The 20,978-nt window shown below is 36.7% G+C and overlaps 2 protein-coding genes and 1 pseudogene across 5 annotated transcripts; all 3 read left to right on the forward strand.

Annotated features, from left to right (window-relative positions):
- Positions 1-87: 87 nt before the first annotated feature.
- Positions 88-8,942, forward strand: LOC113066951 (ubiquitin-conjugating enzyme E2 Q2-like). 4 transcript variants are annotated; one of them, XM_026239091.1, is made up of 13 exons: positions 88-286; positions 1,641-1,745; positions 4,373-4,495; positions 4,582-4,638; positions 4,726-4,884; positions 5,141-5,225; positions 5,788-5,848; positions 5,933-6,023; positions 6,129-6,187; positions 7,258-7,306; positions 7,410-7,505; positions 7,588-7,654; positions 7,740-8,942. In XM_026239091.1, the coding sequence occupies exons 1-13, from the start codon at positions 128-130 to the stop codon at positions 7,769-7,771; spliced, it is 1,143 nt and encodes a 380-aa protein (XP_026094876.1). In that variant the 5' UTR covers positions 88-127; the 3' UTR covers positions 7,772-8,942. The 4 variants fall into 4 exon arrangements, with proteins under 4 accessions (XP_026094876.1, XP_026094878.1, XP_026094877.1 ...); XM_026239093.1 differs by having other exon boundaries at positions 4,726-4,869; XM_026239092.1 differs by having other exon boundaries at positions 4,729-4,884.
- A 3,273-nt stretch (positions 8,943-12,215) lies between these two features.
- LOC113066949 (UDP-glucuronosyltransferase 2A1) lies at positions 12,216-16,811 on the forward strand. The gene is made up of 2 exons (XM_074559881.1): positions 12,216-12,347; positions 13,550-16,811. The coding sequence occupies exon 2, from the start codon at positions 13,563-13,565 to the stop codon at positions 15,138-15,140; it is 1,578 nt and encodes a 525-aa protein (XP_074415982.1). The 5' UTR covers positions 12,216-12,347; positions 13,550-13,562; the 3' UTR covers positions 15,141-16,811.
- Positions 12,256-19,046, forward strand: LOC113066948 (UDP-glucuronosyltransferase 2A3 pseudogene; annotated as a pseudogene).
- Positions 19,047-20,978: the final 1,932 nt, after the last annotated feature.

Raw genomic sequence — 20,978 nt, forward strand, 5'->3', positions numbered from 1 at the left:
CTCTCCTCCAGCCTCCGCTGCGCGCACACGCACACGCGCTCTCTCTGGATCAGCTGCGCGCTCGTGCTCGCAGTAGTCCGTGAGTCCCTTCCCCCCGCGGCCTTGCTGCTGATGAGATGAGTGGAAGATGTCGGTGTCGGGGCTGAAGGCCGAATTAAAGTTCCTGGAGTCAATTTTTGACCCTAACCATGAGCGCTTCAGAATAATCGACTGGAAGCCCGATGAACTAAGTTGCCAGTTCAATGTGACGGGAGAAAAGCTGTTGATTATTCACTGCAACATCACGGTAAGATTCATCCGCCGTGTCAATCTTACAGACGAACAAAAACAGGCCGAGTGAAATAACACCACCCACAACCCCTTTTTTGACTCGCATAAAGCCGTCATATTGCGAATAAACCATTTAGACCGATCCGAATCGATTATATCCTCAAATACGTGTCAAAATCACGGCAAAGGAAGTATGCACTGCTAGCTACATTTAGCCTGCTAACGTTAACGTTTGTTGATTAGCTAACAAAGTTAACTGCGTTGGCTCTTGCTTTAACTTTATTAGCTATACAAACTGACCAGGTAGTGTTCAGGTTTGCTTGGTCACATCAAATATAAGTTTAAATGAAGCATGTAACTTAAGGGGTTGTTTTATTTCTGGTTTGTGGGGTTTTACAGTTAAGTTAGTTGGCAGGTAATTAGCTTGTGTGCTAATTTGGCTAAGCGGATACTTTAGCTAGCTAAACGACGTTTTGGACAAACCGTGTTTTTTGGTCTTGCTAAGCCGACTTTGAGATACTATTTAGAATTTTTATAGCGTAACAAAACATTTTATTGTCTCATACAGCTGGTTATAATGTTGGTTATTTAATTCATCAATTATTAGTTGTTTTGCCGAAGTTCTTAATTTCGCGAGGCCTCTTAGGAAAAGCGTAGATTAAAAACGACACAGCTGTATTTTTAGGTAAATCTAGCATGATTTGGTACAGAGTAACTATTATAGTTGCTATCAAAATGTGTTATACGTTAGGTGGTATTAGCACATTTTGAAACTTAGTATTTGATCAGTTCCTGAATTTTATCAGCTTTTTATTGGACAAAATGCGCTTGTATATTAATTGGACTACATTATCAAGAAGACCTAGAGTGTTTTTGAAAGCACACTGCAAAACGACGCCACTGCAATGCAACTGGCTGCTGTTTTGTTGTTATTGAGGCCAGTTAGTTCGGTGAGCTTATATGTTGATGTTTGAGTTGCTGTAAGGTCAGTATTTGGTCCTGACAAGCAGAAACAAAACACTCCGCCATCGTGTTGGCTCTCCCCTCGACGGGAGACACCGTGATGGGAGGAGATTTCTAACAAGTGGATGGGAACATAATGTTCACATGATTTTTCATGGAACATCATCAGCTCAGACACGCACTTCTCTGAAATAAACAGCACTGCACTGATCTTCTGTGGTCTCTTCAGGGTTTTCATTAGGAGACAGAAACTGCAGAGTTTGATTCTTTGATTTGGCAGCTGCTAATGTGTCTGCTTATCATGCAAGTGGCTGAACTGAACCGCTCTGTAACCTTGTGAAAGGACAGAGGGTTTTGAGACAGTTCTGAAGAAGATGCTGATGTTGTAACTCTTGGTTTTTTCGTAGGAGTCTTACCCTTCAACACCACCAATATGGTTTGTTGATTCAGATGATCCAAGTCTGACTGAAGTCCTTGAACGACTAGATGATGTCAGAAAAGGCAATACCTTGGTAAGGAGGTGTTTCTTCTCTCTGAGATTGTAATGAGATGGGATCATCAAAATAATGCACAAAATAAGTATTTTAATGTACACTGAAGTTTACAAGTTTGGGTAAATTTTTTTTTTCAATTGAAATGTTATCACTTTTATTCAGCAAAGATACATTAAAGGGATAGTTCACCCAAAAATAAAAATTCTGTCATTAGTTAATCACCCTCATGTTGTTCCAAACCAGTAAAGCCTGATTTATACTTCTACGTCGGACCTACACCGTTGCCTTTACACCATAGGCTATGCATTAGTTTTCATTTATACTTCTGCGTTGTTGTCCGCATCGACGTGCAGTACACATGCTAGTCTGCAGTTTCCACAGGCATGTTGCTTGTATAACCACGGCAAAAGCCAAAGAAAAAGCCTCTCGTTGCTGTGATGGCGGTAAATAAATATTAAATCATTATTTGGTTCTAGCAGACCAATCATAGAATTGCGTAGAATTGACTTGCTGTTAGATTTTTGGAGAGGTGCACGTCAGGCTACGGAGTAGGCTATGGTTTAGGATGTGCGTCTATGCGTAGGCTACAGTGTAGGTTCAACGCAGAAGTATAAATCAGACCTCCATTCATCTTCAGAACACAAATTAAGATGTTTTTGATACTTCCCGAGAGCTCTCTGACAGCAAGGTCCAGAAACATAATGACTATACCGATACCGATATTATGGAGTAGAAAAAGGCCGCTATGGATATATCGGCCGATATTCTTTGTGTATGTTATAGTGGTTCAATGGATCAAAAAATCTCATGGTTCGGATCAGATTACAGTTTTTGACTCACGGATTGTATCATTTTTCGGATCACAGAGAAAAGAAAAATAATTCGGTTTAACTTGCTTAACATTTATTACTTAAATCTAAGTACTACTTTGATACCACAGCAAATACTGTTAGATTAACCAAGAAAGTTCAAACATGATTAAAGAGACCAGAGAACAGCCAATAAAAATAAGAACAAATACACAAATTACAAGCATAGATAAATACAACACAATATGTTACAAATAAAATAAGGTCGTTAGTGTTCAAATACAGAAATTTAATGATTAGGGGAAATAACACTGCATAGTGTTTACTGTACAAGTTCAATTTCTAGGTCGGCATTAGCAAACAATGGAGCACGCTCTGCTGGACAAACTAATTATTAAACCATTTCAAGGATTTTATCTGTTATTTTCGGTAAAAAAAAAAATTAAAACAATAATAATTCATATCACCAGCATATTTGCCAATATCAAAACTATATATCGGTCGGGCTCTAGCGAGGACATTACTAAAATAATCTATGTGACATCAGGGGTTTAACCGTAATTTAACAAACCAAAGAGAATACTTTTTGAATGCAAAGAAAACAAATAACTTTATTAAACAATTTTTCTCCTCCGTGTCACCCAGTGCCATTTTGGAGAATATCCACTGAATGCCACTGACCTGTTCTGTGTCAGCTGCGGCATGGCTTTTTTTTTTTTTTTTTGGTGCACAAAAAGTATTCTCGTAGCTTTGTAATATTACGTTTGAACCACTGATGTCACATGGATTATTTTACCAATGTCCTTGCTATGTTTCTGGACCTTGATCGTGGGAGTACCCTTGCTGTCTATGTAGGGTCTGAGTAGGAAAGTTCTCAGATTTCATAAAAAATATCTTAATTTGTGTTCCAAAGATGAATGGAGGTCTTACAGGTTTAGAACAACATGAGATTGAGTAATGACAGAATATTAATGACATTTGACAGTGACATTTTTTTTGGGGGGAACTATCCCTTTAAATTGATAGTTACAGTAAAGTCTTTTACATAGTTTCAAAAATACTATTTCAATTGTTGATCTGAAGCAGCATAACAGTTTTCATCATTAATAAAAATAAATGTTTCCTGATCATCAAATCAAATAAAAAATTGAGTGATTACAATATTGAAGGAAATAATCATCAATTACATCTGTCCATATCTATTAATTTATTCAAAAAATACATCAAACTTGCAGTTCATATAAATGGTGATCTGAAAACCCCTCTTTGATTAACTATTTTAATTTCTGGATTGAAATTTAGATTTTTTGAGTCAAGACTGTAAGCATGTGACGGTATAACATTTTCATGTTGCGATAATTTCTTAAGCTTTTATCACATTTCGGTATTATCGTGATTTTGAAATAATATGCAACAAAGTTGTCATCATAGAACAGGTTTGATCGTTTTTGTATTCATATAACAAGATCTAAACATTTAAATACAGTAAAGCAATACACAAAAATATAAAGTAAACAAATGTTTTAAACAGATTAAACTGCAAATGAATTATAAAGAAAATTAGGTAACACTTAGCTCGGTTCCATTTAATAATACTTACATTTTTGATTAACCGTAACTGTCATGGAGCCTAATCCATAATGAACCCTAAATCCAAATTTTGGTCAGTATGATGCTTTTTTCTTTATCTTCTGAACACTTTCTCACGTTATTTTTATGCAACCCAATGCTTAATAGTAGATTAGCTTTTTTATAATACTGAATTGGCCAACTTTTTACCCGCTTTTGTCTAATAGAATAACTTAGCATTTGTTACCACAATTTTTTCTTATGCAGCTCCTACAGCAGCTGAAAAGGCTGATCTGTGATTTATGCCGACTCTATAACCTGCCCCAGCATCCTGATGTGGAGATGCTGGATCAGCCTCTTCCTGCTGGACCCATCAGTCAAGACAAGAAGGTAGCCCAAATCAGCACACACCTACATAATCTAATTACACTCATTTTTATGAGCTGATGCAGACTTATTGTCCTTGTTCTTCCCAGCATGGAACAACAGATGAAGTGACATCAGAAGAAGAGGAGGAAGAGGAAATGGCAGAGGTATTAAGCTTCAGGGAATGTGATGGGTTCCTCATGACGAGGACTAGATGATGCATAACAGTTCTCTTTTGTTTGTTTCTGTGGCAGCAGGATATTGAAGATCTAGACCACTATGACATGAAAGAGGAGGAACCTGTCGAAGGGAAAAAGTCAGAGGACGACGGCATTGAGAAGGAGAATCTGGCCATTTTGGAGAAAATCCGCAAGAACCAGAGGCAGGACCACTTGAACGTAAGTGTCCATTCGGTAAGGTACCTTTTTTATACAATTCTGGGGTTGGGTGGAGCATTTGATTTGGATTGATTTTATTGATTCATTATAGCAGTATCCTCTCTTTATGATGTGTTATACAATGCAATAAAGCAAATGTTTTATTTGCTAGTCGGGTCAACTTTTTTTTGTATTTGTGAAGTCTGTAATTTATCTACAGAAGAAGAATTTGAAAGCTTGTTTCTTGCTGTGCTGTGTATGTTCCCTAAATGCTTCATTGTTGGTCTTGTAGGGTGCAGTGTCTGGTTCAGTCCAGGCCTCTGACCGTCTCATGAAGGAACTCAGGGAGATCTATAGATCACAGAGTTATAAGACAGGTAATTTTAGTTGTGCATTACAGCATTGACATTTCCATACATCTGTTCCAAACCTAATGAGTTGCCTACTGCCTAAATAAGCTGCTGGTTTCTAAGGAAGCATCTTCACTGTTATGGTAGTTCCTTTGTCCAATTTTTGTGCAGTATAGCTTTTCGGTATTAAACATGGGAAAAAAAGTGTTGCTTTCAATTAAATTGTGAAATTGTACTACAAAGTTGCTGTCCAGAATGTTCACGTTTTTACTCTAGTTTGAGATTGACGGATGGGAAAGAAGAAATAAGCCAGAGAACTTTTTTTTTTTCAGCAGATAAGTGAATCAATTGTAGTTAGAAGGGGTTTACCAGCTGAAGTAAACTTCCCTGGAACGTTCGCATTGGTTTTGAACTCCAAATGAATTTAGTTTGGCCTGGTTTTGTTGGAATTGACATCACCAGTTTGTTCTTTGCTTTCACTTGAAGTTACCTACCTGTTGTGAGTGTGCCTGTTTCCATTAGTTATGTCTTGTTCCAGGACTGTTACAGATCTGTCTGATAAGTTTGTTTACCATTCTGTCTGTTCCAGGTATCTATTCAGTGGAGTTAGTCAATGACAGCCTGTATGAATGGCATGTCAAGTTAAGGACGTGAGTATGGTTGCATAACATTTGAAATGCCATGTGGGCTGATGATGTCTTTACTGTGTAAAGTAATTTTCATGATTTTTTAAGGGTTGACCCAGACAGTCCGTTACACAGTGACTTGCAGGTTTTGAAGGAAAAAGAAGGCATGGACTACATTCTGCTCAATTTCTCTTATAAAGTTAGTTTTTTTTTCTTTGTTGTTCAAAAATCCTGATTGAAGATTATTTGAATGAAAGGAGAGATTATGCAACTGAATTTTTGTTTTCTTTCTTGCTGATGGTAGGATAACTTTCCCTTCGATCCTCCCTTTGTACGTGTTGTGTCTCCTGTGCTGTCTGGAGGGTGAGCACGAGAACTTTTATCCTAGTAAATGAATCAGAATTGCTTTTCTATGCTAGTAAAAGATTCTACAAGTAAAGATTTTACTACTTTGATGAATGATTATGATTATTATGCCCCAGAGAATAATATAAATGTATTGTGTATAATGGCGTCTTTAAAGATTTTTGCATGAATTAATCTAGCATGTATGTAATTGTAACTTGAATGAGGGCTGCTAATGTAATTTGCCTACATTAATTATTATTTAGCATTCTGTTTAATACACCATATATTTGTGAAAAGACAAAATGAAAAAAGTCATAAACCTTTTTAGTTTATAAATAAAAACTTGAGCCAGACACACACTATGATTTTGGTCACGACTTGGCCATCTGAGAGAAATTTTGTGAATCCAAAAAGATTCCTCCGATCCTAGGCTAAAATCTATAGCAGAGCTCCAGACTTAACATTTGAGAGCAGTGGCACCAGCACCACTAAGTTCTCCAGATGGTGGCGCCAGGAACAGATTTGGTAGAAGTGTAAAATTCAGACAAAATCTGATTTCCTGATGATTTTATAGTAGTTATTTTATAATTTTGAAATACAGTGGAATTTTTTTTTTTAATTAATGGCTAAGTAGTTTAACAGAAGTGATTGTTTACCACAGTTAATTTTGTTCACCCTGTTAAAAATAACATTCAAAACTGTATCACGTCAGTGCGACCGCTCACAAAAATTAGTCGCACCGGCATAAAAATTGGTTGCAAAATGCAACCATTTGGTCACTTGTTAGAGCCCTTTGTAGTCTTTGATCATTAGTTTGACATGTTGACTGACAGCAGATTAATGACTATTGTGATTTAAATTTTTAATTTCGACAAAATTCTGACAGTGTGAGATCCCACAGTGTGACATGATCACCGTGTTCATACAGTCTGACAAGCAACAATCGTAAAGTACCATTATAAATCGTATAGTGTGCAGCCGGCTTAATACAAATAATGTTCATTTTCATAATCACAATCTGAAGTGTGTGTGTGTATATATGTATGTGTGTGTGTATATGTAATTTTTATTTTTCTCTCATCTAGATATGTTCTTGGTGGAGGAGCCTTGTGTATGGAGCTACTTACAAAACAGGTTTGAATCCTCTTTGAATTCTTAAGGTTTTAATTAGGTTAATTAAGGTTTGCACAGTGAAGTAAAATAAATCAGAAATAATGAAATAAATCGGACCTCACAGGGCTGGAGCAGTGCCTACTCAATAGAGTCAGTCATCATGCAAATCAACGCCACCTTAGTGAAAGGGAAAGCCAGAGTACAGTTTGGAGCAAATAAGGTTTGTCCAGCCTCATGAACAAAAACAAATAATAGTTATTGGTTGTAGAAATGTTGACCATTTCCCTTTTTGTTTTCTACAGAATCAATACAATCTTGCCAGAGCACAACAGTCATACAAATCATTGGTTCAGATTCATGAAAAGAACGGTAGGTGGAGAAACCGTAAAACGATGCAGAAATGAAGCACTTTGAACTCTTCTCAGATGTTTGTTTTCTGATGTTTTTCCTCTAGGCTGGTACACACCTCCTAAAGAAGATGGCTAGGGAAATCATTGATCCGCTTGCACACTGCAAACATGGGATAGATATCTGGTCAAACCTTTGCTTTATTTTACTTATGTTTTCACATCTTCAGCTTGAGTATGATGCCCCCTCCAGTGAGTGGAAGCCATCAGGGGAAACGTTTCTCCTTTTGCTGTCTGGAATGCTCAGAAATTTGCATCATCCTTTATCCTCTGCAAGGTTGGACACTTTGACCAGATCCCATGATGTCTGGATTTGTCTGTTTCTCATGCTCTCTTTCTCTCTCTCATCCATTGTCTTCTGTACCGATGGGACGTTCACAGCCTTACTGTACTAATAAGGCATCCAACATGGTGTTTCAAAATGGTTTGATCAGAGAATTTTTTTTTTTTTTTTGCTTCCTCCTCCCTTTTATGGGAGCATGGCTCTGTTCAGGATTATATAGATGGAGATGCTCAATGAAGATGCTGGATCTGATCCTCTTCTGTCTGCTTTTAAAGGACATTCTTATGGCCATGGACTTTAAATGGTGGTTTACTGAACTTAAAACAGGATATGGATGCAACTAGAGACAATGTGAAGACAATGTGCCACTGCTCTTGTATCTATAGAGACTTTTCTTTTCTCCCTCATGCATTCTGAGTTAACCTGTACTGGTACATTTAATGCTGATGTCGTCAAAGAATCGTTATTTGCCACAATTATATGCGTAAGCTTCCTAAGCAACCCCAATGTTAATGATAACAGTGAGGAGGAGAGGGAGGGGCGCTTGTATAACTCTAGCTCCAGATCTCATTTTTCCAACGAAGGATGAATTCCACTCAGTTTCCTCAAGCTTGCTTTTAGCATGTGGCTGATCTGACCAATAATGGACAAATGCAAGCTCTGAAAAGGCGAAGCAGAACTGACGGTCGCTCCATAGTTGAACAGAGCTCCACTTGTATACTTGTAAATGGATTTGAGGTGTCTTAAATGTGGTGTTTGTGAAGTGGGGGAATTATCGGAGTTGTTTTCACATGAGGACTTGGGACTCGAAATGGGGAAAAGGTTGATGTTTTTCAAAATAACAGGGGTAATATCTTAAAAATTGTATTTATGTAAGTGATATGAACATAACTTTTTTTTGTTGCCACCCTTAATTGTCATTTTCATAATTTCTGCTCCATTAAAAAAAACATCTGTTACAGATTGAGACATTTGAGGTTTACATTACTAATGGACCTCTCATGAACAGTACTTTAGCCTAGAGTTTGTCCATGCTGTCAGTTTCATTTTGTGAGCATTGATGGATTTCAAGAGCGCAAATAATACTTTCCTCATAGCACAACACTACAAGAGCACTGTTTCTTTCCTGCCTGATGGACATTTTTCACAATACTCAAGGCGTTATTTTACCTCTTGGATTTGAACATCCAGTATAAAGTCTTAAGACTGGGCAAGGCTTCAGCGTTCATGGCGAAAGAGTACTTTTCAAAGTACACCATACCTCCCTGTTTTTGTCTGTTTTGCAGTGTATTATAAAACTGGCTGTCAAAGACTCGCGCATGTGAAGGCATCTCGCAATTTTCATTGAAAACTCAGGAAAATCCATTGTTTAAAAATTATTTTTTTCTGTTCTATCTACTTTAAGAACCTTATCTAGTTCCTGAAAGCAAAGAAAAGTAGGATTTTAACCACTTTCCGTGGTCGCTATTTAGTATTTTATGATGGGGTTTGGTTCCATCGTAAGAAGTGTTAAAGGCCAATAGTGATCAGATTTCCATTATGTTTACTGAATTTGAGTGCTCAGTCAAATGTACCTTATATATTTTTTTTCTCGCCCCTCTGACTTCAGCTTTCAGTTGTATATATTTTGGGACATTTGGGTTTAGTATTTGTACAGAATGTTGTGATTGTGCCTCTTGGATCAGTCCTGATCATAACAGGCAGGCTCTTGGATATGTATATCTTTTACATGGATATAAATGTAATTTTTTTCTCCAGTCACGTGTAAATGTAATTCAAGAGAGCCACTGCAGCAGGGATGTATTGAATAACTCAAGTATCTGCTTTGCAAGTTATTTCTTCTGTCTTGTTTCCGAGATGTTCTTGGTCTAGGGTTTTGATTGGTGAGATTCGAAAAAGCAGACTTCTGAATGGTGTTCCTTTAAGAGGGGTTTTATCTCAGAAGTACATCGGACTTCTCTCAGATTTCTTGACCTGGGCTTTTCCACATTGAACAAGGTTTCTGTAACTGATGAGCCTTTCTTCTGTTTCTTTGTCTGAACAGTTATGATTTTTTAGTTGTTTTTTTCACACCGAAAATGAACCTCACAGTAACCAATGACAGAACTCGTCTCTGGTGCCATCTCATAGAATGGTTTTTGAAGCTCTCACTGTCAGCATGTTTTTTTTTTTTTTTTTAGGTTTTTCCATTATAAGAGAATTTTGACCATGTACAGTATATTTGTAAACTTGCATCAAGTTTATGAATAAAGAATTTTATGACTAGCCTTGTTGGGGTATCTGTGAGTAATCTGATTGATGCATTTTCCGTCTTTGATGCGTGTTGCACGATGATGTAAAACCTGGATGTGCTACAACTTGTTTGCACACAGAGGAATGAACACGAATGGGTTGGGTATTGTCGTAAATGCACATCGAAGATTGACATGGGAGAAGAAATACGGAATTAAGTAACTAATTATTTATTTGCGCACAATGTATTCTCCTGCATAAAATGAAGGTTGAACCACTGATGTCACATGGACTATTTCATCAATGTCCTAACTACCTTTGTGGGCCTAGTTACGTTGCTGTCTATGCAGTGTAAGAAAGCTCTCTGATTTCATCAAAAAAAAAATTTTTTTATTTGTGTTCTGAATATGAATATGAACGGGTTTGGAACGACATGAAGGCGAGTAATTACTGACCATTTTAATTTTGTGGTGAACTATCCCTTTAAGGCTTTTCTTGATTCTGTATATTTTAGTTAATAGGGGTTAAATTCAGAGTCACTTTTGCTTCTAAAACAGCCTGACAGCTACAAGATTTGGTTCAGTTCTACTAAAAGTTCTACAGCTGTGATATTTGATTAGATTATAAAAATTATAATTGACTGCAGCTAGTAACTGGTCATTTTTAACACACTTTGTGTGTTTGAGTATTATCCGGTCTTCAACTGTGTAAATCTATTGCTGTTGGCACGTTTTTTAAATCATAGGATCAAAGTATTTTGAGCTATAAATGAAAATGTCAGAAGATAAAATTGCATTTGCAGGTTACAACTTCCCTCATTTTAGTCATATGTCAAAATGGAAGACATGAATTGAATTATAATTCTTCCTTACCACATGGGGTAGCTGTTTGCCATTTTGTGTTTTTGCAGTTCCTTCTCTCCAATTAACAATGAGACCAAAAGTTTGCATGCTCTAGGCCTATTATAAGCTGCAGTACAACACAAACTTTATAATTTCATTTTATTGTTTTGTATTACAATTAATAATTAATGTTTGCTTATGGTCATTGGAACTGTAACTGATGCTTAAGCTAAAGTCATTATGGACCTCACTGGTACTCAAATCCACGACTAGAAAATTAAATTTACTGTATAACTGACCATTAAAAGAAATCGGTTACATGTGATGATAAATGAGAATGGGTAGTTCTCCAAAAATGAATGTAGTAATGCACTTGTTGTCATGCTGTCATCTTTCAAATGCGGTTTAATTTTCTCTGATCCACAGTATAAAAATGTATTAATAATTTATTATTTTGTGAAAACTGGGTTGAAAAAATGTCAGGGAAACCAGTTAAATTCCTTGTGCCCAAGTCTTGTTGTTACTCAAATAAGACAATGTACACTTAAAGCATGACACTAACGTTATGCAATATCCTTTCAGAAGCAAAACAGAACATGCACTGCTATTTGTCTTGTGAAATTTAGTGTTTTATTGAGTTTTATTGGCACTGATGAACTTTTTGACCGCATTAGGACAGGCATTAAGTGACTTTTTATTAGTATAGTGTCAGTTTTTTTCCAATTGGTGATCTAACACTACATAAAAATCTTCATAAACAGAGTTAATTACTTATGCATTGCTTTAAACAAGAAGAATTGATCCTAGCTCAGATTTCCTGTCATTCTTTCTGCCTGTTACATAACAGACTCAAACAATAACCCGTTGAGTTCACTTCTCCCCTGGAATGCTCTTAATGGGGGAAGTGTAGCATGATCTTCAGTCTTTACAAATCCAGACATTTAATCTTAGATATCATGTTGACATCTAGCGTGTGAAGTGCAAAATTGAAGAATCACCCTTTTAAGATTTAATTAAACGTAAAATCTAAGAAGTTCCTGCAATTCCCTCATGATGTTTGGCTGGTTATATAAAAATCATAGTTTCAAAACAGGGTTCAAAGATCTTTGACTATTATCATGGCGTTATTTAACTAGCCTGCCTAGAACCTGATAGGCTTTTGCTGTTCTCTTTTATTCAAAGGAACCTTTCACCTGAATGCACTTGAAAAGCTTGTAAACGTTGCATGATAAATCTGTTGAAGGTTTTGGATGCTACACTGCCGAGGTAAATTCTCAGGAGTAGTTGCAGCTTATCAGGTGAGGTTTGAAATATTATCAAAATATAATTCTGTCAAAATAAGATTTGATCTGGCAAATAACTTCTTTCGTCATCGGTCTATGGATCAGATTTCAGATTTAAATTCTGCTTAGTTCATTATGTAATATATTTATTTATTTTTTACTTTGTTAAACTAAATTCAGCTTTACAGAACTTTTTCCATTTTAAGTGAAAATTGTTTAAACCAGCAGTAAATCCAGCAACTAGGTTTTCATTTTTTGTCATTTTTGTTTTTGCTCATGAATATGGTGTTCAAAATCAAATAACAAATTGTTGATTGGAGAAAATTACATGTTGCAGCATGTGTAGTGAGGTATGCTTAACTTTGACATATTTAGGAAGCTCTCAGCACATAACACTATTAGACAATAAAAAAGCTGATTCAGAGACTACTCGTGTGCAAGGTGAGAACTTTTTACTTTTTCCTGAAAATGTGGCCTATGCCACACACATGTACACTAGACTGCTTTGTATTTAAGTGTTGTTATAAATTAAATGATTTTTTTTACAAGGTACAGGTTGATGCCATGAGTTCTTATAAAGGAACAATTAGAGTCAAAATTTTACATACACTTTGCAGTTTTTGTAAAATGTTAATTATTTTACCAAAATAAGAAAGATCATACAAAATGCATGCTATATTTAGTCCTGACCTGAATAAGATATTTCACATAAGAGACGTTTACATACCATCCACAAGAGAAAATAATAGTTGAATATAAAAATAAATAAATAAATAAACCCTGTTCAAAAGTTTCCATATTCATTATTCATAATACTGTGTTGTTACCCTGGATGATCCACAGGGATCATCAGGGATGCTGTTGTTCAGAAAAATCCTTCAGGTTACACAAATCTTTTGGTTTTCAAACATCTTTCGCTATTTTTAACCCATTCTAACAATGATTGTATGGTTTTAAGATCCATATTTTCACACTCAGGACAACTGAGAGACCTACTTGCTACTATTAGACAAAGTCCAAATACTCACTGGTGCCCCACAAGGAAACACAATGCATTAAAAGCCAGAGTCACGGCCACTCCAGACTTATCCACAACTCAGCGAACACAAAGAAAACAAACAAACACTAAAGCTGCCTTTTGTTTTTCCTTGTCTTTTCTCTTCTGTTTCCCTTAACTCATTATCCTTTTACTGATTTCTTCCGTTTTGTTTTTAAAGGTTGTGTACGAAGATGCACCGTTCAGCACCTCTCGGTTTGTTGTTGGTTTTATGCGTATTATCCGGAATAGACGGCGGTAAAGTGTTGGTGTTTCCACTAGATGGAAGTCACTGGGTCAACATGAAGGTCCTGATTGAGGAACTACATAGCAGGGGTCACAATGTGACCGTGCTTAGAGCCTCCAACAGTTGGTATATCAAGGAGACGTCTCCCTTCTACAATTCCATCACCATTCCAAACGAAGGGGGATTTGATGAGGAGTTTTTTGGTTTATTGATTGGCCGTCTCTTGAAGATTAGAAGAGAAGGGTCATCCATTTGGAGTCGTCTTCAACTGGAGTACGAAATAATCATGAAGTTTAAAGGAATGCATGAAGATATGATGCAGATGATGGAGAGAATGTTCGAGGACAAAGAAATCATGAAATCAATCCAAGATGTTAAGTATGATGTGGTGTTAGCAGATCCAGCAGCCGGAGGAGGTGCAATCTTAGCTTACAAGTTTAAAATTCCTCTGGTTTTCAACGTTCGATGGACCGTACATGGAGAGGGACATTTCGCCATTGCTCCTTCCCCTCTCTCTTATGTTCCTATCCCAGGAGCAGAGTTAACAGACAAGATGTCATTTCTCCAACGTGTCAAAAATGTTATGACTTACTTATTCTCCTGGTTCCAGATTGCAGTCGTGGCTGACCCCGTCTTTACTTCATTTTGTCTCAAACATTTTGGCCCCAGTGTTAATTATTTCTCACTTTTCCAGGATGCAGATATCTGGCTCATGAGAAATGACTTTACCTTTGAGTTTCCAAGACCCACAATGCCCAATATTGTCTATATGGGCGGCTTCCAGTGTAAACCTGCCAAGCCGCTTCCAGCTGATCTTGAGGAGTTTGTGCAAAGCTCAGGGAAACATGGAGTCATCGTCATGTCTTTAGGCACCCTTATTTCTCAGCTTCCACAAGATATCACAGACGACATAGCAGCAGCTTTTGCTCAGCTTCCTCAAAAAGTGATTTGGAGATATACAGGACCTCGACCTGTGACCCTTGGAAACAACACCTTACTTGTGGACTGGCTCCCACAGAATGACCTGCTTGGACATCCCCAGATTAAAGCATTTGTGGCACATGGAGGAACCAATGGAGTTCAGGAAGCCATCTATCATGGGGTGCCCATCTTGGGTGTACCTTTAGTGTTTGATCAGCCTGACAATCTCTCCAGGATGCAAGCAAAAGGAACTGCAAAAATTGTAGATATTGCAACTTTGGACAGGACTGTGTTTCTAGAGGCATTAAAGGAGGTTTTGCATAACCCATCTTACAAGGAGAACATGCAGAGATTGTCGAAACTGCACCACGACCAGCCAATGAAACCTCTTGATCGCGCTGTCTTCTGGATTGAGTTTGTCATGAGGAATAGAGGAGCTCCTCACTTACGAACTCAGTCTTTCAGAATGTCCTGGATTGAGTACCACTCTATAGATGTTATTTTGACGTTAATGGCGACACTTTTCATTTTTGTATTTTTGTTTATATATGTGATTCGATATCTTTTTAGAGTTTTATTCAAAAAGAAGGTGAAATGTGCATGATATAAATTTTTGAGTTTATTGTTACAATGTTCCTGCTTTATTTGTAAAACACATTTCAGTGAAATAAAGTTAGATTTCATAGCAAATTCATTCTCGGAAATTTAATGAAATTCTTAATGACTATTTAGAACTGCATTTATGTTTGGTAGCCTCAGTAGAGTAAAACAACAACACCAACAAAAAAACCCTGAAAGTGATAATTTAAGGCATAACATTTTTTGAAAAACGAGTTTACCCTTGCTTAATAAATTTTACTATTGCTTTCATTATTGACTTATTGTGTTAACATGTAGTTTAAATGTCGGTCCTTAGTCAGTCTAATAATTAAAATGTAATTTACATGATTTAAAACGAAATCGCACCAGTCTGATTTTAGCAAAGTTGCAAAAATAAATCGAAATAATGTGATTGCTGATTCTAATGTAATATTGATTGGCTTCATCCGACATTAACCATATTACAATTGGTCTGGCTGTTGTGCACATGCTCAAAAAGACAGAGGTAATCCAATTTTACAACAGAGGAATTTCTCTATATCACTATATATTTTCTTTTTTTAATATAATTTACTTCATAGCATGTTAATTCAGATTATATTCTTTCTTATTGTGAATGAAAATCCATTACTCCACCCTTCTCAGTTTGTTCATCCTGTTATTTGCTCTGTTAAGATCTTATGCTGGAGAAGTTCTGGTTGTACCTGCAGATGGAAGTCACTGCTAAGCTAAGCCTCTTCCAGATGACCTTGAGAAGTTTGTGCAGAGCTCTGGAGAGCATGGGATCATCGTAATGTCTTTAGGAAGTGTTTTTGGTCAGCTTCTGAGTGAAATCAATGATGAGATTGCTGCAGCTTTTGCTCAGTTGCCTCAGAAGGCTATTTGGAGACACACAGGTCCACGACCTGCCAATCTTGGTAACAATACTCTGATTGTGGACTGGCTCCCCCAGAATGACCTGCTTGGACATCCACAGACCAAACTGTTTGTAGCACATGGAGGCACCAATGGAGTTCAGGAAGCCATCTACCATGGAGTGCCTATTGTGGGCCTTCCTATATCATTTGATCAACCTGACAATCTCTCCAGGATGCAAGCAAAAGGAACTGCAAAAATTGTAGATATTGCAACTTTGGACAGGACTGTGTTTCTAGAGGCATTAACAGAGGTTTTGCATAACCCATTTTACAAGGAGAACATGCAGAGACTGTCGAAACAACACCACGACCAGCCAATGAAACCTCTTGATCGTGCTGTCTTCTGGATTGAGTTTGTCATGAGGAATAGAGGAGCTCCTCACTTACGAACACAGGCTTACCGAATGTCCTGGATTGAGTACCACTCTATAGATGTTATTTTGAGTTTAATGTACAATAGCTGGAAATATCAGTTCATTTATTATATAAATTCTTTCTTTTGTTTGATTATTTCCTGACAAAATGTGCTTTCATGAATCCTAAAGTATTTTTTTTTCTTTCAGTGTACAACAATCTATACTATCAGGACTTGCTACAGCCAAATATCAGTCACAGATAGTACAAAGGCTAAAATTCATCCCCTAATTTCATTTAATCTTTGTGTTATGACTGAGTCAACAGAATTGTGAATGAACTCTTGGTATTAGCTATTGCTGAACTCTTATCTGACAAAGTTACAATAAAGAGCCATACAATCATCTGTACATGATATGTTATCACTCCTCTCGACTTATATACATAGTGAGACTGTGTAAAATCTATTAGTGATGCAAACTACAGTGACTTGCAGAAGTAACATCTAACCTTCTTATTGAAGATGCAATACTTGATGCCAAGGAATAAGCTAATATTATTTAATACACCTGAATTCCTGAACTATTCAATTGTGCATAGTTTGGCCACAAAGTAGTACAAATCGAGATTAATTATTATATTTAACACTCAATTCCATTATATCTCTGGAGAGTAATGCAGATTCTCTTTATCATTGTAATTTGTCAAATACCATTTATTATCTAACATTAATATAGCTATTATTCTTTTTTATTTAAGGTAATCAATGAAGATGCATCAATCCACCCTTCTCGGTTTGTTTGTTCTGTTATCTGCTCTATCAGGATCCTATTGTGGTAAAGTTCTGGTCGTCCCTGCGGATGGAAGCCACTGGATCAATATGAAGGTCCTTATTGTGGAGTTACGTTCAAAAGGTCACAATATCACAGTGGTCCGGGGTTCTAGTAGCTGGTACATTGAAGAGGAGTCTCCTCACTACACTTCCATTACTGTCGACACTGGTGAATTTGACAGTGACTTTTGGATGATGTTGCTTCCCCGGTTACTGCAAATCAAGAGACACGGAAAATCATTTTGGTCTGAAATAGAAATTGCTCAGGAGATTTTTAGCAGGTTTTCAGAAGTTCATCGGCAAGTATGCAATATGACAGCCATGATATTCGAAAATGAGATCTTGATGAATTCGCTGGAGGATAATAAATATGACCTTGTTCTCACGGATCCTGCTTTTGGAGGTGGAGTGTTACTGGCACACCGTCTTGGCCTCCCTCTTGTGCTAAATGTCCGCTGGACTATGTACGGTGAAGGTCACTTTGTTGTAGCTCCATCTCCTCTCTCATATATACCTATTCCAGCATTACAACTAACCGACAAAATGACATTCAGTCAAAGAGTCATGAATGTGATGGTTTATCTGATTTTTATCTATCAAAATCCAAAATTCTTTGGTTGTCATTACCAGGAGTTCTCCCAGAAGTATTTTGGGCCTAATGTTGATTTCTTCTCCCTCCTCCAGGATGCAGACATCTGGCTCATGAGAAACGATTTCACTTTTGAGTTTCCACGACCCACAATGCCAAATGTTGTCTATATGGGGGGCTTTCAGTGCAAACCAGCTAAGCCTCTTCCAGATGACCTTGAGAAGTTTGTGCAGAGCTCTGGAGAGCATGGGCTCATCATAATGTCTTTAGGAAGTGTTTTTGGTCAGCTTCTGAGTGAAATCAATGATGAGATTGCTGCAGCTTTTGCTCAGTTGCCTCAGAAGGTTATTTGGAGACACACAGGTCCACGACCTGCCAATCTTGGTAACAATACTCTGATTGTGGACTGGCTCCCCCAGAATGACCTGCTTGGACATCCACAGACCAAACTGTTTGTAGCACATGGAGGCACCAATGGAGTTCAGGAAGCCATCTACCATGGAGTGCCTATTGTGGGCCTTCCTATATCATTTGATCAACCTGACAATCTCTCCAGGATGCAAGCAAAAGGAACTGCAAAAATTGTAGATATTGCAACTTTGGACCGGACTGTGTTTCTAGAGGCATTAAAGGAGGTTTTGCATAACCCATCTTACAAGGAGAACATGCAGAGACTGTCGAAACTGCACCATGACCAGCCAATGAAACCTCTTGATCACGCTGTCTTCTGGATTGAGTTTGTCATGAGGAATAAAGGAGCTCCTCACTTACGAACACAGGCTTACCGAATGTCCTGGATTGAGTACCACTCTATAGATGTTATTTTGTCCCTGTTAGCAATTGTGTTGTTAGTGCCACTTATTATTACCTTTATCATGAAGCTGGTTTGGTACAAGGGATTTTATAAAAACAATACTAAAATTTAGTTATCAAATCTAAATATTTTTTCATTATATAGTTGATTTTGGGTTTATAAACAGCATTTCCTTGATTGTATATTAAAACATAAATATATAAATATAATTGTTCATTTTTTCATTAATTTTCGTTTTATTTATATTTTGGTTTTCTTTTGCAATTATTTTATCGTTTTATGTAATTGGACCAGCTAAATATGCATTCATTTTTGGTTATAGTGTCTAATTTGTAAAGTGCTTCGATCGGTGTTTGGTGGAGAAAAACAAAGTCTGTTGGATAGTAAAGTTAACTAATGCACAAAAAAATTTAATAAACTGAAAAACACTAAAATTGTTAAAATTATCAAAATTATTAAAGTTTTTAACATTAATCAAATAGGGTGGATTAGACAGTGTGTGTGTGTGTGTGTGTGTGGTGTTGTCTTTCTATTTGTTTTATTGTATTCTTTATTTAATCCATATTTACACAGGAATGAAAAAAGTCTGTGAGGTATAGAAGTACAGTGTGTTCCCTGTACTGTTGTTTAACAACATACCAATTGTTCAGCTGATGAAACATATTTCTGAAGAATAAAAAAAAATCTTCAATAGTAAAAAAGTAGGCAAAAACTCCATAAACAGGTTTTAAAGTTGTGAAAATCGTATGATCTAGCACTTTTATACAGTGGATGTCAGTGTAAAAACGGTGTATTTTAAAAGTCTGTCCCATTGGAGCCTCATTTTTAATATGTTATACAATATGGTGTCCAATCTGACATCTGAGTTTTTAAGTAGGATAACTGTCTATTTTGAGTCCAAAATGTCACTTACGTAATTCACCTATAGGAACCAGAAATGTTACGGTGTTAGCGGTCACCTCCCTCAATATTTGCTAATATTCTAAACGTTATTCACAAGTTGATAACTTTAAAAACTAATTATGTCGTGCAATAAAAGTGCCTCACCTCAGTAATTTCGCGCTCTTCCAGTCAGCCTCGTGCTGCAGTGAAGCACGTACTGGTCGAGTCAGGCAAATTTGCTGTTTGGATTGAATAGCCATACATTTAATTAAGTGAAAAAGAAAGGAAGTGCCTTTATATATATATATATATATATATATATATATATATATATATATATATATATATAAATATAATGAGTTTACAAAGTTTAAATTAATAAATGAGGAACAGTTCTGAAGCCTGTGATATGACTGGACTCAAATGCTACACCTAATCGCCATCTAGCGTTGGAAAGAAATACGCTAAGAAAATAACATTTAATTGAGTGCAAGTCAGTTTTAAATCGAATTTTGTGACGCAATCAAATTACACATATGAATATCTCTACAACTATGGGCACAATAGGCCCATGTGGATGTTAAAATCAAATTTTTCTTATTCTCACTTGTTAATTTGTGTACTAATTATGTCCTTCAGAGTGTTCTTTACCATAAATCCTCCGTCCTGTTCCGCCTAAATGGTCACAATGTCATCTCCATCACACGTCAAATAAGAAATGACAATTTTTTATGTAGGCCTGGCCTACAATAAAAACATTGCTCACAAGTGATACTTTTTTTCCCCTGTGTCACATGACTCTTACGTCATCTAACATTTTATTAATGACACTGTTGTCTTCTTGGTAAACAAGAACACTAACATTTGGGGGGGGGGTACTTGGTTACTAGACCATTTTAACTAAATATATGCACTTCTCAGAACAAAAGCATGTACAAGTTTTGTGCACACGGATGAATCATTGGTACCAACTTTCCCTTGAACGCTCACAGTGTGTTGCACATGTTGACAGGGCTGGGCTTGTTTCACATTATTTTAGTAGGAATGCGTTCAGTATTTTACCTGATCAGTCGCATACTTGAGTTTTCATCGCCAGCTAATAAACTTTGTGTGGTGAGTAAAGCAGATTACCTCAATTTTATGTAAACAGTTATTAATTGTTGAAACTAAATTGTAATCTATTGTAATACACTCTCTTTCATCAAAAGTAAAAAAAAAAAAAAAAAAAGATGCATTACCTTCCTGCCACTTTCTTGGCATTCTTGAGCATATTATCTCAATTGTTCTGAGGTCAAGTGGTGTTGTTTCCATTGGATGGAAGTCACTAGGTGAACATGAAGGTCCTGATTGAAGAACTACATTCAGTAGGTCACAACGTGACCATGCTGAGAGCCTCTAATAGCTGGTATATCAAGGAGGAGTCCACTATATTCTTTATAATATGGTGGGATTGA

The sequence above is a fragment of the Carassius auratus genome, chromosome 50 (assembly GCF_003368295.1).
Source record: "Carassius auratus strain Wakin chromosome 50, ASM336829v1, whole genome shotgun sequence".
Classification (NCBI taxonomy): domain Eukaryota; kingdom Metazoa; phylum Chordata; class Actinopteri; order Cypriniformes; family Cyprinidae; genus Carassius; species Carassius auratus.

Bases quoted from the DNA above. Each gene is read 5' to 3' on its own strand.
- LOC113066951 (XM_026239091.1), top strand. From the start codon at position 128: ATGTCGGTGTCGGGGCTGAAGGCCGAATTAAAGTTCCTGGAGTCAATT. The intron at 4,885-5,140 runs GTAAGGTACCTT...TTGGTCTTGTAG, and splicing joins TGAACGTAAGTGTCCATTCG to GGTGCAGTGTCTGGTTCAGT. The intron at 6,188-7,257 runs GTGAGCACGAGA...TCTCTCATCTAG, and splicing joins TCTCCTGTGCTGTCTGGAGG to ATATGTTCTTGGTGGAGGAG.
- LOC113066949 (XM_074559881.1), top strand. From the start codon at position 13,563: ATGCACCGTTCAGCACCTCTCGGTTTGTTGTTGGTTTTATGCGTATTA.